The sequence below is a fragment of the Labeo rohita genome, chromosome 16 (genome assembly GCF_022985175.1).
Source record: "Labeo rohita strain BAU-BD-2019 chromosome 16, IGBB_LRoh.1.0, whole genome shotgun sequence".
NCBI classification, from domain to species: Eukaryota; Metazoa; Chordata; class Actinopteri; order Cypriniformes; family Cyprinidae; genus Labeo; species Labeo rohita.
The window spans coordinates 23262403-23276143 of NC_066884.1; the positions used below are offsets into that span (position 1 = coordinate 23262403).

At 34.8% G+C, this 13741-nt stretch overlaps 1 protein-coding gene across 4 annotated transcripts; it reads right to left on the reverse strand.

Annotated features, from left to right (window-relative positions):
- Positions 1 to 305: 305 nt before the first annotated feature.
- On the reverse strand, positions 306 to 12376 carry foxj2 (forkhead box J2). 4 transcript variants are annotated; one of them, XM_051131997.1, is made up of 10 exons: positions 12101 to 12376; positions 11476 to 11795; positions 9214 to 9288; positions 8977 to 9057; positions 8804 to 8899; positions 6600 to 6768; positions 4074 to 4349; positions 3887 to 3988; positions 3449 to 3802; positions 306 to 1228 (listed from the first exon to the last, which is right to left on the reverse strand). In XM_051131997.1, exons 2-10 carry the CDS (start codon positions 11779 to 11781, stop codon positions 1125 to 1127), a joined length of 1563 nt encoding a protein of 520 aa, XP_050987954.1. In that variant the 5' UTR covers positions 11782 to 11795; positions 12101 to 12376; the 3' UTR covers positions 306 to 1124. The 4 variants fall into 4 exon arrangements, with proteins under 4 accessions (XP_050987954.1, XP_050987956.1, XP_050987955.1 ...); XM_051131998.1 differs by having other exon boundaries at positions 309 to 1228; positions 6600 to 6753; XM_051131999.1 differs by lacking the exon at positions 8804 to 8899 and having other exon boundaries at positions 308 to 1228.
- Between the last annotated feature and the right edge of the window lie 1365 nt (positions 12377 to 13741).

The following is a 13741-nucleotide window of genomic DNA, read 5'->3' on the forward strand; positions in this document are numbered from 1 at the left end:
TTACACTGACCTAGGAGGAGTTACAATACAATGCCTGAAAATGGCAAAAAGCCAGAGAAAATGAAAAATAACAGACTTCCAGTTGGGTTTTGGACATCGTAATGGGACTTTTTTTGTAGGTATTGGTGTGTTACATGTGTCTACCAAATTTCGTACATGTACATGAAATGTAGGTCGAAGGGCACTTCGTTCAAATTTTATAGGTGGCACTATCAAGCCATTTTGCCACACCCACTTCTGAAACCCATATCAGATGTAAATTTTCATCACTTTTTGCATGTGTGCAGTTTCATGAGTTTTCAAGCATGTTTAGGCCCTCAAAAATGGAATTCATTTTGGAGAAGAAGAAGAAACAGCAATTCCAATAGGGTCCTCGCACCAGCGGTGCACAGGCCCTTACGATAGACATCAGACGTTTTCTTTTCTTTCTTTATTTTTTAATTGAAGACAGGCGTTAGCTCCCTAAGGGGATTTGCTATGTGACAAAATTGAATAATATAAAGCAATAAATGTCATAATTGATTTCAGTCAAAATACACCCATACGTATTGTCATAATATACCTCAGTGTATTGTTAAACGGCAGTTATTCTCCCACAAATTGTTAGTGTACATGCAATTTGTTGAAAAAGTGCAATCTTTGCTCAAATATTTCTTTCAGTATCTAAAGTGTCAGGAAAGCCTGTATCAGCATTCAAAAACTGAGCCATTGTCAACTGGTGAAGGCTTTGGAAGTGCTAACGGTATTTACATATTATAATACGCTGATGTAAAAGGCAGCCTGGCGTGGACTGATCCACCCCAACCTTCGAGGTCTGGAGCAGTTCATGAACAAACTTGCATTGTACATTTTGGTTGTCCTCACAATTTGGTGCTGGTTATTATTGTTCTCCAGCAATCTGACATGCAGTTGACTATAGCAGCACCACTGTGCTGTATCAATCATATAGCAGAACTAAACTAAAAGGAAACAAACAGCTGAATAATCCTTGTTATGATGCTGCTGCTTTTGTTCCACATATAAATGAAACAAGTTAGCCTCACCTCCTTTTTGACAGATACTCGTGCCTTTTCTCAATAATTGGTTCATGTTTACTTTGTATTTAAATGTATCTGCTAATGGAATTATTCAATCAGTGAATCCCAATCGAAATCATCCTGGATTTCCTCACTGGTGGTTTTCTTCAAGGGTAGACGGCCTGTTGGTGTCAGTGGTTGAGTTTGAAGTGCTGCATAAAGACATAATGACATCATTTTAGGATGCTTGCACAATTCGACCAACATATCAACACTCGTTGTCTTTCTGAATGACAATAAGAGCACTTGAAGAGATCACACACACACAAATGAAAAATCTATTAGGGCTGGGCGAATCGCTCAATAGATTAGTCTAGCCTATTTTCAGTTAATGAACACTGTAGTGCGCATCCCATCCAATAAATCACAGTAATCTTTGTGATTTGTTACTTTTGATATGAAACAAAGTCTCAGATTAAAAATTCTGTCCATTTTATTGCAACAGTCAAAGAATATATGCCGTTTTGGCGCTGTTTAATGCGTATAGTGACAGATCGCTGTAAGGTTAGCGCCTCAATTTGAGAGAAGAACACGTAAACTGGTCATCTCCTCCGCTTTGATACAGTTACAGCACGACGTAAACATGAATAAACATCCTAAGGTATGTTAAAAGAAAGAATACAGCTTATCGAAATCCGTACCTGTCTCATGTAATCGTTCATTCAGTGTTTCATCCGCGAAAAGATGTCAATATAACGGCTTGTAAACAATGGCCACGTTCGCACAGCAATAGAATACGGTTGTCAATACCTTATTTGAGTCCTTAAGACGGTTACGTTCACACACAGTACAGTTATTTACGGGTGTGACAATACTTTTTATTTAATACTAACAGTTTTACGGACATGGCCATCTTTGATACTGCTTTGGTCTGTGTTGATATGGTTACTTGTAAGGAATACAGGCTTTACTCCTGTTGCACGTTCATACAGACAATATTCGAAAAGCGACTGTAAGCTACTGTGTGAACGGGACATTTCGAGACTCACACCTGTAAGTAAATGCAGTTGTCAATCCCAAAAACTGACAGTGTGAACGTGGCCAATATGTCACCTAAAGTCACATTTACCTCAGAAAAAAACATACTTGGTGACCATAATCTAGTTAGCCAGCTAGAAAAAGTCTGGAGAAGGGAATTTTATTAAATATATGCATCATATAACATAATCATCATTTTTACTGTTCTTCAGTATTTAAGTTTAAATCAATCCGTCAAGCCACCATTTAAATGTTTATATTTCAAAAAAATTTTAATATAACTTTTAATATAATTATGTATTTAAAGTTAAAGTTAACTTTTAGTGTACTTTGGTATTCAAATTTTAACCTTCAGTATTATAGTAATGTGGTACCAACTGACTCTCATGTATATTTTACAGTATTAGTTGATTTTTTTTGCTTGAGAAAATTTGCCATCCCTCATGAAAATTAACCATGGTTTTTACGATATTAACCATAGTTTAACCATTGTATTTGTAGTAAAACTATGGTTATACAAATGGTAATCAATATGGCAAAAAACCATGGTTACTATAGTTAAACCATGGTAATCACAAATTAACCATAGTTTTGCTACAGTAACCATAGTTTAACCAAGGTATTTGTAATTAATCTGTGGTTATACAAATGGTAATCAAAACACCAAAAAAACATGGTTACTACACTTTTACTATAGTAACACCATGGTAAATCTTCGTAAAAAATGTACTGTACATGATATCCAAAATCATCTATATTGAATCGAATCAAATTGAAATCAGAATCTAATTGAATCACAAGCTTGTAAAGTATAATTGAACTGAATCGTGAAATGTGTCAAAACCCAGCCCTAAAATCAATCATCATTTACTCACCCTCATGGCGTTCTAAACCCATACATGTCTGCAGAACATTATAGAATAAACATTGAAAATGTCTATATTTTTTTGTCTATACAATGAAAGACGCTGCATCGGGTCTATTAGAATTCTACACAAAATGCTATATTTTATTATAATATGGATGCGATTGTGGCTGCCATCTGCTGCCAAATGCGGCTTTACCGAGCTCAATGGCTCCGGCCCAAGCTGATATAAACAAAACGCTACTGGCTATTTAAAAAAGGGGGAGGAGCTGCTTGATATGTCCTGCCCTCTCTTTCTGTTTCAGTTGAAATTACGTCAACAAATAGAAATAACGCTGAGTGTTTCAAAGCATTTCAGTGGACCTTTAAAACATTCTCCAAAAGATCTTCTTGATGTTCCACAGAAGAAATCAAATCATGGAATGGTTTAAAACTACATTAGGGTGAGTAATCAAATGACAGAATTTTCTGAAATGAACTATCCCTTTAAGTTTGGTCCTGTAAGGATTTAAGGGGACTGTCGACATACCGTTTGGAGTCAGAGGCTGGCTTGTTGTAGCTGAGCTCTGTGCTGTCTGGTTCTGGGTGTGAGGGGTCAGGGTTCTCCTGGGACTTTGGAGAGGAGGTTCACCGGTGCCAGGATGGAGATGGGAGGAGTAGATGAGTGGAGAGGGTTGAGTTAAACTAGCCAGGCTGGGAGAGTTAGTGGGCGGCATATTGATAGGAGGTGGGGCCATTTGTCCAAAAGAGGGCCCACCAGAAGATGAGCTAATGAGACCCTTCTGAGTGAAGAATCGGTTGAGTGAATCGCAGAGCGAGGTGAACAGCGTTGAATCCAACGCCCAGTCACAGAGCTCGGCCTGACGCATGCTCTCTACCAGATCTGCAGGAGAACACAGATAGAAACAATTAATTACAGTGATGTTAAAATAGTGCATTATATATCATTGTATAGTTGAGTACAGACCCGGGTGACTGGTCAGATCAATGTTAGCCCAGTCCAGACTACTAGCAATTCTGAAACTCTCTCGCAAAGAGTCAGCATTACTGAACCAATCTGCAGGAACAACTGAAAGAGAGCAGGAAAAAGAGGATCAGGTCATCAGGACACTCTTATCCCATCAACACGTCACTAACTGAGCAGTTGTACTCACCATTGCTGTTTGGCAGCTTCTCGGGCTCAGTGTTGGAGTTTAGATGGAGGTTAGAGTTCTGGTTTGGGTTTAGGTTGTGCATAAAGCTAGAGTTGTTATTGGGTGTATTTGGGTTAAAGGTGCCATTGGTATTGAAGTTTGGGTTGAGAGTAGGGTTGGGGTTGGCGTACTGGTTAATGTTGGGGTTTGGACAGGGGCAGGGAGAGAGAGGAGGCAGGGTTGGCGTGTGGAGCGGTGTACTGTCATGGGTAAGTCCAAGTAAACTGGAAACGTCCGCTATGAGAAAGAGTGAGAGCGAGATTATGAATCATTAAGCACACTAGGGCTGCCCCCTAATAGTCGACTAACCATTAGGTTTTTTATTAGTCGCAGAAAAAAAAATCCACAGGGTGACGGACAAATTGTTAACAGCTGGTTTATGTGGTAATATAGGACATCCAAACACTCACCTATCATTCTTTTACCTTAAATACAGAAAAATGTGTGCTGTTCAAGAGTCCGTGCGGAGTGTGGTAGCTGAATAGTAGTGCGCTCACTGCATGACAAATGGAGGCCACGGTGCATTCACTTGCTTTTAAAATACTCCGTAATTTTTGGTCAGATAGATAATAGTAATACACAGGGCTCAACGCTAAGGATTTTTTCTACTGGCCCGGTCTACTGGCATGACACTAAAATTTTACACACCATATGAAATTGTACAATTCTCGATTCCAATTTCGATACCACACCTAAACCGACTAGCCCAACTAAAGTCCAAACATTATTTATTCAATTTTTTAAAAATTATTATTAATATTTTATTAAAAATGAAAAGGTGCTTCTGGGAAAAACAGCAGAAAGAACGCAAACTCAGTCTTTGTCAGCAGGTGGCGCTTATTTACTGAATATAATTTACTGAGCTGGCATATTTGTTAATTTACAAAAAATGATGGTAACATGGTGGATATTTAAAATTGTTCTTTGGTAGCGTTTTCATTCTGTAAAATTAACGGTTGCATGATGGCGCTCTACGACCATTGGCATACACGCTTCCAGGGAGAGTTCAAAGATACTACAAACAATAAATACATAAAATTATGAACGTGTTAATGTGTATTTATTTTTGTTCACAGTTTAATAGTATTTAATGATTATGAGCATATAAGCATTTAAAAACAAATTAATACCATTTATGAAACCATAAAGCTGACGCGGAGGTATGTATAATTAAAATATAAAGTAATTTAAAGTGCTATTGCTATTAATTTTTATTTTTTAAAATAAGGTACATGTAATATAAAAGTACATATGTGACAAAGATGGTTTTTGCGAAGTGTATACGTCACCGTCCAAATCCGTTCACTTAATTTCGTTCACTCCTTCTGATATAGTCCACTCAACGGCCATTCACTTTATAGGGATTAGTGAATGAGTGAACGAGTGATACGATTTCGGACAGAGCTAGTGATATTACATTTCTATGGTTACCTCTGTAAACAAAGCAGCTCCGTGCTTATGAACGCTACTTTAAATACATCATACATGGGCAAATGAAAAGAAAAGTTTGTGTGCAAGCCCAGAAAAAGAGATCGGTTGAAATATGTCCAGTCGATCGGTGCATCTGTCTCCACTGTATAAATTAAAATAATTAATTAAAAGCTAAAACTTTTGTAGGCTATTTGTCCATCAGAGATGCGTCTCTCTGTGATTGCTTAAAATGTTATATCAAGGTTAAAAAACACATGCAATTGATAAACTTTCGTGACGACGCGGCAGTGGCCCGATCGGGCCAGTGACATATTCGTCAACTGTCCAGAGCGTCCCGGGCCATCGGGCACTCCTTATTGTCGAGCCCTGAATACATCTTTTGAATCTGTAAAGACTATGTTTATTTTTGTGCACGCACAGTAACAACAAAACGTTGCGCTTTTGTAAAGTAATTAAAGCAAACAGGATGCACTTTCTGCCGTCTCAGTCTCTGTGAACTTGAGCGTGCAACTTCAAAACCCTGTGTGTACTTGTCATGACATGAAAATGACATGTCTATAGAGAGTGAAATGTCTACTTTTGAATCAGCCGATTCAAATAGAAAACAAATATTATGTCATCCGTATTAAATATGCATACAGGTGCATCACTACAGCGGAGATGACAAGTCAGTACTGCCTTTATCTCTTAAGCCAAAAACAAAGAAAGTTTATCAATAAATTAATCAAACATTAATGCAGTCTCCTTGCTTTTTTCCCTGACACATGAATAATTATTTTATCTGCCACGGTGATGGCAATTTTTTTTTGTGTGGTTGAGCGCTTATTAGGCTATGTAGACAATAAAAGGCTCATTATTATGATTTATGTGGTTTATTAATAAACGTGCTACTAATCATCGACTAATGCTTAAAATAAAAGACTGCTAGTCAACCAGAAAAATCCTTAGTCGAGGGCAGCCCTAAAGCACACCTACACAGACACATCTACTTGATTTTGAATCAAAACTGTTTCTGATAAACCAAAGTAAAAGAGTGGCATAATCAGATTTACTTACATTGTGAGGTGACTCTATCTCTCACAGAGCGACAGAGGGACTGGAAGGAGTTGTACAGATCTGGCAGGTTTAAATCAGCAAAGGAGAATCTGAGAGGGGCATCAGCATGAAGGTTCGAAGGAAGAGATGTAGGTACCGGAATGCTTGGACGTTGCTGTGTAAACAATGTCTGAAGAGATTAATTTAAGAGTTACTTGGATACACAATATAATATACATCACTGATATAGTTCACCTAAACATGAAAATTCTGTCATTAATTACTCATCTTGTTCCAAATCCGTAAGACCTTCGTTCATCTTCAGAACACAAATTAAGATATTTCTGATTAAATACGACCTTTCTCTGCCTTGAATGTGTCAGTTTTGTTGCTGTCTATGCAGGGTCAGAAAGTTCTTTTATTTCATCAAAAAATCTTAATTTGTGTTCTGAAGATGAACAAAGGTCTTACAAGTTTGGAACGACATGACAGTGAGTAATTAACTACAGAATTTACATTTTTGGGTGAACTAACCCTTTAATGGAAGTTCAGCCAAAAATTAAAATTCTGGCATTATTATCTCATCCTCACACAAAACTTATTTTCTTCCACTAAGCACAAAATTGAGTTCAAATCACTTATTTTTTTGTCTTCTGTTTTTTTTTTTTTTATTGTCATATGTATTGTAATAAGCAAATCCAACCTGAATTGAAAAAGGAGAATTTTTGAAAAATGTTCAAGCAGCTCTTTTCCACAAAAAACAAATCAAAGTGGTTTAACTTTCAACAAAGACAAAAGCAACCACACTAGGGGTAATGATTTGCTAAGCAAGCCACCGAAATGCCAAAAAAGCGCAGACGGAGTGGAAAGTTTGTGCAGGCGATCTACTGACAATGCACAAATTAAACAACACAGACACAGCCAGTTCATTTCTATTATGAGCAATGCAATCTACCAATGCAAAGTAAATCCTGACAGTATTTTTTTAATGCCAAAAGAGGGTTTGTGCTGGCACAAGATGTTAATAAACTGGCCCCGGCTCTTAAGTTGACACCTTTTTAATATGGGACCTCTGTTTGATGTCAGTGTTGATTACATTATATATAAGAACCAATGAGATTAATGGCAATATAAGCACCATTTTGCAGTTGGCGTCTATTTTCTAATAATTCAATGTCATCTTTCAGTGATAATGTGACTTGTGATTTGTCTGTTGACGTCTGCAGGACAGAAAAAAATCACCTCTAAACATTTTATCTTTTTTGATATTTTGTTACATATGTGCATTACAATATGAAAAAAAATATCAGTTGCTACGTCCATTTTTAATCTTGACTTTAAAGGGATAGTTCATCCAAAAATGAAAATTCTGTCATTAATTACTCACTCTCATGTTGATCCAAAACGGTAAAACCTTCGTTCACCTTCGGAACACAAATTAAGGTATTTATGATGAAATCTGAGAGTTTCCTGACCCTGCATAGACAGCAATGCAACTGACATGTTCAAAGCCTAGAAAGTAAAACAGTCCATGCAAATTAGTGGTTCAACCATAATTTTACAAAGCTACAAGTATACTTTCAGTGCGCAAAGAAAACTAACGACTTTACTGAACAACAACTTCTCATCCGTGTCAGTCTTTGACATGTTGTGCGGTGCTGCTGATGCAGGAAATGTTATTTTGTTTACTTTTTGCACAAAAAGTATTCTCATAGCTTCCTGGACTATATTTATTATGTCCTTACTTCCTTGCTGGGCCTTGAACGTGTTGTGTTGCTGTCTATGCAGGGTCAGAAAGCTCTCGGATTTGATCAAAAATATCTTAATTTCTGTTGCGGAGATGAATGAAAAACTTAAGGGTTTAGAACGACATGAGGGTGAGTAATTAATGACAGAATTTTCATTTTTGGGTGAACTGTCATTGTCAAAAGAGCTATCAAGACTTTTCTTCTTTCTGTTCCATCGATAAAAATCTAAAAATACCGTATAGGTTTTCAATGACATGAGGGTGAGAAAATGATAACAGAATTACATAACAGAACTATTCCTTTAAGGTGATGTATGCATTTAAATTCACAACTGAAAGTAAATATAAAGTCTATCAGTCACTAGCTCTCTCTTCTTTACCTCACACTCTCATTTCCTCATTTTTAGACCTCAAGCTCTGCTATAAGAGGATCCTAATCCTTCAGAGAAATAAAAAAGCAGAAGAAATGACTTTGAACCTTGCAGGGAGGGGGAGAGAACATGCTTTTGGTGTCTGGTTGAGGTGGGAGTGGCTCTGCTTGACTGACAGGCACTTGGGCCACTGAGGATGGATCCTGAAACAACGGATGTCGGTAAGCGAAATACTGATCTCACAGATGTGATGAGTATGCTTTATGTGATGTACTCTTACCTCTTCCTCTTTGGGATAAGGACGTTTGACTCCTCTGGGTTGAGCTGAGTCAGGCGGTACATCCATAGTCCAATATGACCCCTAAAACAAGTGATTATTTTAGCTTTAGTAGTAGTAAGCAAAACAGTGGATTTGGGAGTGTTGAAACAGTTAATGGCTGTAATAATCCTTTCTGTTTAAAATGAAGACATCTCAGATATTAATGAACAAAATAATAATATAATTTGGCTACATCACCTTCCCAGGATCACTCTGTGGTCGAGGAACTTTCCGGAAACATTTATTAAGGGACAAATTGTGTCGAATTGAGTTCTAGGAGACAAAACAGAGATGTGTCTATATGCATCTATGCATTTGACATGCATTATTATACAAAGTAAGTTTTTTTTAAAGACATTAATTATTTTATTCGGCAAGTCTGCATTAAATTGTTCAAAAATAACAGTAAAATACTTACAATATTACAAAAGATTTCTAGTTTCTATTGCTTTTCTTTTGAACTTGCTATTTGTCAGAATCTTGAAAAAATGTGTGGTTTCCACAAAAATATTAAGCATTAATATTAAATAAAAATATCAACATTGATAATAATAAGAACGTTTCTTGAACAGCAAATTAGCATCATTTCTAAAGAACACTAAAGACTGGAGTAATAACTGATGAAAATTCTGTAATTCTGAAAATTCATTTTAAAATATATTAAAATTGAAAACAGTTGCTTTAAATTGTTATAATATTTCACAATATACAGTTAACATCTCTTTAAACATGCCCAGATTCCTCAGATAATCAGCACCATTTCCCGCTAAAAAGCATATCATCACGTATCTATCATCACTCTTGCCTTTAAGTGTGAAGTAGAAGAGATTGCAACACAGTTCCTGTAAAATATCACTACACGCCTACAAACTGTCATTTCATACTGACATCAAATCTGCTATAAATCTGTCTGATGAATCATATACAAATTTTAAGTACACAATACTTAAAGTAGTCTGTTCAGTTTGACACCTCAGTAGTAATACACAGGTGTATTTTGACAATAGGATACATAGGATCAATCATTATTTTTAAGTATTTTTAGTATAGTACTTTTACCATATATCATGATTTAATAACATATAATTTAATAAATATTACGGATATTTTTGAGAAAACAAAATATATAGAAGTTTTTTGAGGGGTTCAGAGTGATCATTTACAACCTGAACCTTGCCTTGTCAACAAGACAAGATGGTCAAATTATCTGACATTTTAAAATATAGAAATAATAATAATAAAAATATTATGGCAAATACTTTTAATATGTAATCTTTCTATAAGGTTTCTTTTCAAGAGTTTCATTCCTTTAATGAGGATTTTTTTCTTTATTTCAGGAAAGTTGTATCATCCGGACATGTTTAACTTTCTTTATATTTCTATATTTTAAAATATAGAATTTTTTTTTTTTTAAATATTATGGCAAAATACTTAATAAAGTTTTCTTTTCATTCCTTTAATGAGGATTATTTCAGGAAAGTTGTATCATCCTGACATGATTAACTTTCTTTATATTTCTATATTTTAAAATATAGAAATAATTAAAAAATACTATAGAAAAACACTTAATAACCTTTTTTTTTTTTAGGAGTTTTATTTCTTTAATGAGGATTTTTTTCTTTATTTCAGGAAAGTTGTATCATCCTGACATGTTTCACTTTCTTTATATTTCTATATATTAAAAAATAAATAAATAAATAAATAAATAAAATATATTTCTTTAATGAAAATTTCTTTAATGAGGATTTTTGTTCTTTAATTTTTATCTTTATTTCAGGAAAGTTGTATCATCCTGATGTTTGACTTTCTTTATATTTCTATATTTTTATACTTTAAAATATAGAAATAATAAAAAAAAAACATATTATGGCAAAATACTTAATAAGGTTTCCTTTTCAGGAGTTTAATTTCCTTAATGAGGATTTTTGTTCTTTATTTTTTATCTTTATTTCAGGAAAGTTATATCATCCTGATGTTTGACTTTCTTTATATTTCTATATTTTAAAATCTAGATTTTTTTTAATATTATGGCAAAATACTTAATAAGGTTTCCTTTTCAGAAGTTCCATTTCTTTAAGATTTTGTTCTTTTTTTTTTTTTTTAATTTATTTTAGGGAAGTTGTATCATCCTGATGTTTAACTTTCTTTATATTTCTATATTTTTATATTTTGAAATATAGAAATAATGAAACAAAATATTATGGCAAAATTCTTAAAAAAGTTTCATTTCTTTCAGTTTCTTTTTTCTTTCTTTTTGTTTGTATTTGTATTAAAAGTTAAGGATTATCCTGATGTTCTGATGTTTAACTTGGTGATATACATATATACTTGTTTATTAAACAAATAAAATAAATGACGATGTAAATCCAAACCACAGACCCTGTTCGAGCACAACTATGCCTCAACACAATATTTAGCATCAGGAAGTGGTCATGTAGCAGGTAGTAGTCTGGCCTTTACCTTCCATCCTCTTCCTGCTCTGCTGTAATAAGGAAATGTATTGCTGATCCATGTATAAATATCATTCAAGCTCAGCTTCATTTCAGGAGCAGAGCTTATAGCCATGGCTATGAGAGTGGCGTAGCTGTGAGGAGGCTTCACTTTGGAGTTAGTTCCAGGGGACGGTGTAGGTATGGGAGGGATGTCCTTCTCTCTTCCCCGTTCTTTTTTTCGCTCCACTCTTTCTTTCCCTGATCTCAAGGTGCTGATTCCCAGCTGAGGAAGCCAGTCAATGCTGGTCAAACTGGAGTCCAGTTCAGAAGTCATGCTGAAGGGGACGTCTGAGGTGCAGAGAAAACAAAACATTATGTAATACCGTGTGTTAACCCATGCGACCCAGCCAAGATGTGAAACCAAGTCAATACCGCCATAAGTTTGCACAACAATATGATTTAAATGTATGTTGTAATAGAAAGCTTAATTTAAAAGCCATTACGTAAAGATCTGACGAACAAACAGCGACTTAATAGTTACTGCAAGCTGTGGATCAAATGTTGGATACACGTCCATGCCTATTATTTCGAAAATAGCCTACTGTACGAGATTAATATGCGTGTTTAAGTACAAAAGATGAGTGGAAACATACCTCTGTTCTGACAAAAGGCCACAGGCTTCACACTGTGTTAATTTTTAATGCTGTCATCTGTTGCACCGAGACATCTGAGGGATCTCAGCAAACGCTTGTTTATTCTTCGTCCTTCTTGTCTTGTATCTATCGCTGCATTCATTCGCTACCTGAAGCGTCTAAGTTAACACGTTTTGTATGAAAGTTCTGTTTTGGAGAAGAAGAAAAAACTGTCGGAAAAAGTTCTTCCCTTTCTTTCTCTTTCTCCCTCCCGTTCTGCCAGTGTTGAACGTCATATACTCCACCCTCCTTTTGACATTTGAGAACGCGGTGTTTCTCCTCCTCTCATGGCTGCTATGGCAAGCCGTTTTAGCTTAAAATATTCTAAGTGTTACTCGTCGTAATTGCATTTATACTAGTAATAATTGAATTAGAGTGCTCTATAATTACATTTTTACTAGTAACAATGGCAATTAGAGAGCTCTCTAATTCAATTCTTACTAGTAACAGTTATATTTAGAGAGCTCTGCAATTGTATTTTTACTAGTAAGTTCTGAATTATAGAGCTCTCTAATTTAGTTCTTACTAGTAACAATTAGAATTAGAGAGCTCTCTAATTCAAATTTTACTAGTAAGAATTAAAGTTAGAGAGCTCTTTAATGCAATTATTACTAGTAACAACTGAATTAGAGCTCCCTAATTCAATTATTACTAGTAAGAACTGATTTAGAGAGCTCTTTAATTTAATTACAGAGCTCTGCAATTAAACATATCTTTAATGTGTTTTTTTACTAGTAAAAATTGAATTATAGATCTCTGTAATTGCATTTTCACTAGTAAGAATTAAATCAGAGAGCTCTCTATTCGGAATTGTTACTAGTAAAAATGTAATTGAAGAGCTCTCTAATTGAAATTATTACTAGTAAAAATTGATTTAGAGAGCTCTCTAACTGGAATTGTTACTAGTAAGAATTCAACTGTAGAGCTCTCTAACTGTAATTTTTACTAGTAAAAATTCAGTTGTAGAGCTCTGTAATTAAAAATGAATGGAAGTCAATGGAGACATATGACTAGTTAAAGTTCATTTGTAGAGCTCTCTAACTGGAATTGTTACTAGTAAGAATTGAATTAGAGAGCTCTCTAATTGGCATTGTTACTAGTAATAATTGAATTAGAGTGCTCTATAATTACATTTTTACTAGTAACAATGGCAATTAGAGAGCTCTCTAATTCAATTCTTACTAGTAACAATTAGAATTAGAGAGCTCTCTAATGCAATTTGTACTAGTAACAACTGAATTCTTACTAGTGACAATTGAGATACAGAGCTCTACAGTTGAATTCTTACTAGTAATAATTACAATTAGAGCTCTTTAATGCAATTATTACTAGTAACAACTGAATTAGAGAGCTCTTTAATTCAGTTAGAGAGCTCTCTAATTCAGTTTTTACTAGTAAGAATTCCATTTAGAGAGCTCCCTAATTCAATTATTACTAGTAAGAACTGATTTAGAGAGCTCTTTAATTTAATTACAGAGCTCTGCAATTAAACATATCTTTAATGTGTTTTTTTACTAGTAAAACTTGAATTATAGATCTCTGTAATTGCATTTTTACTAGTAAGAATTAAATTAGAGAGCTCTCTTATTGGAATTGTTACTA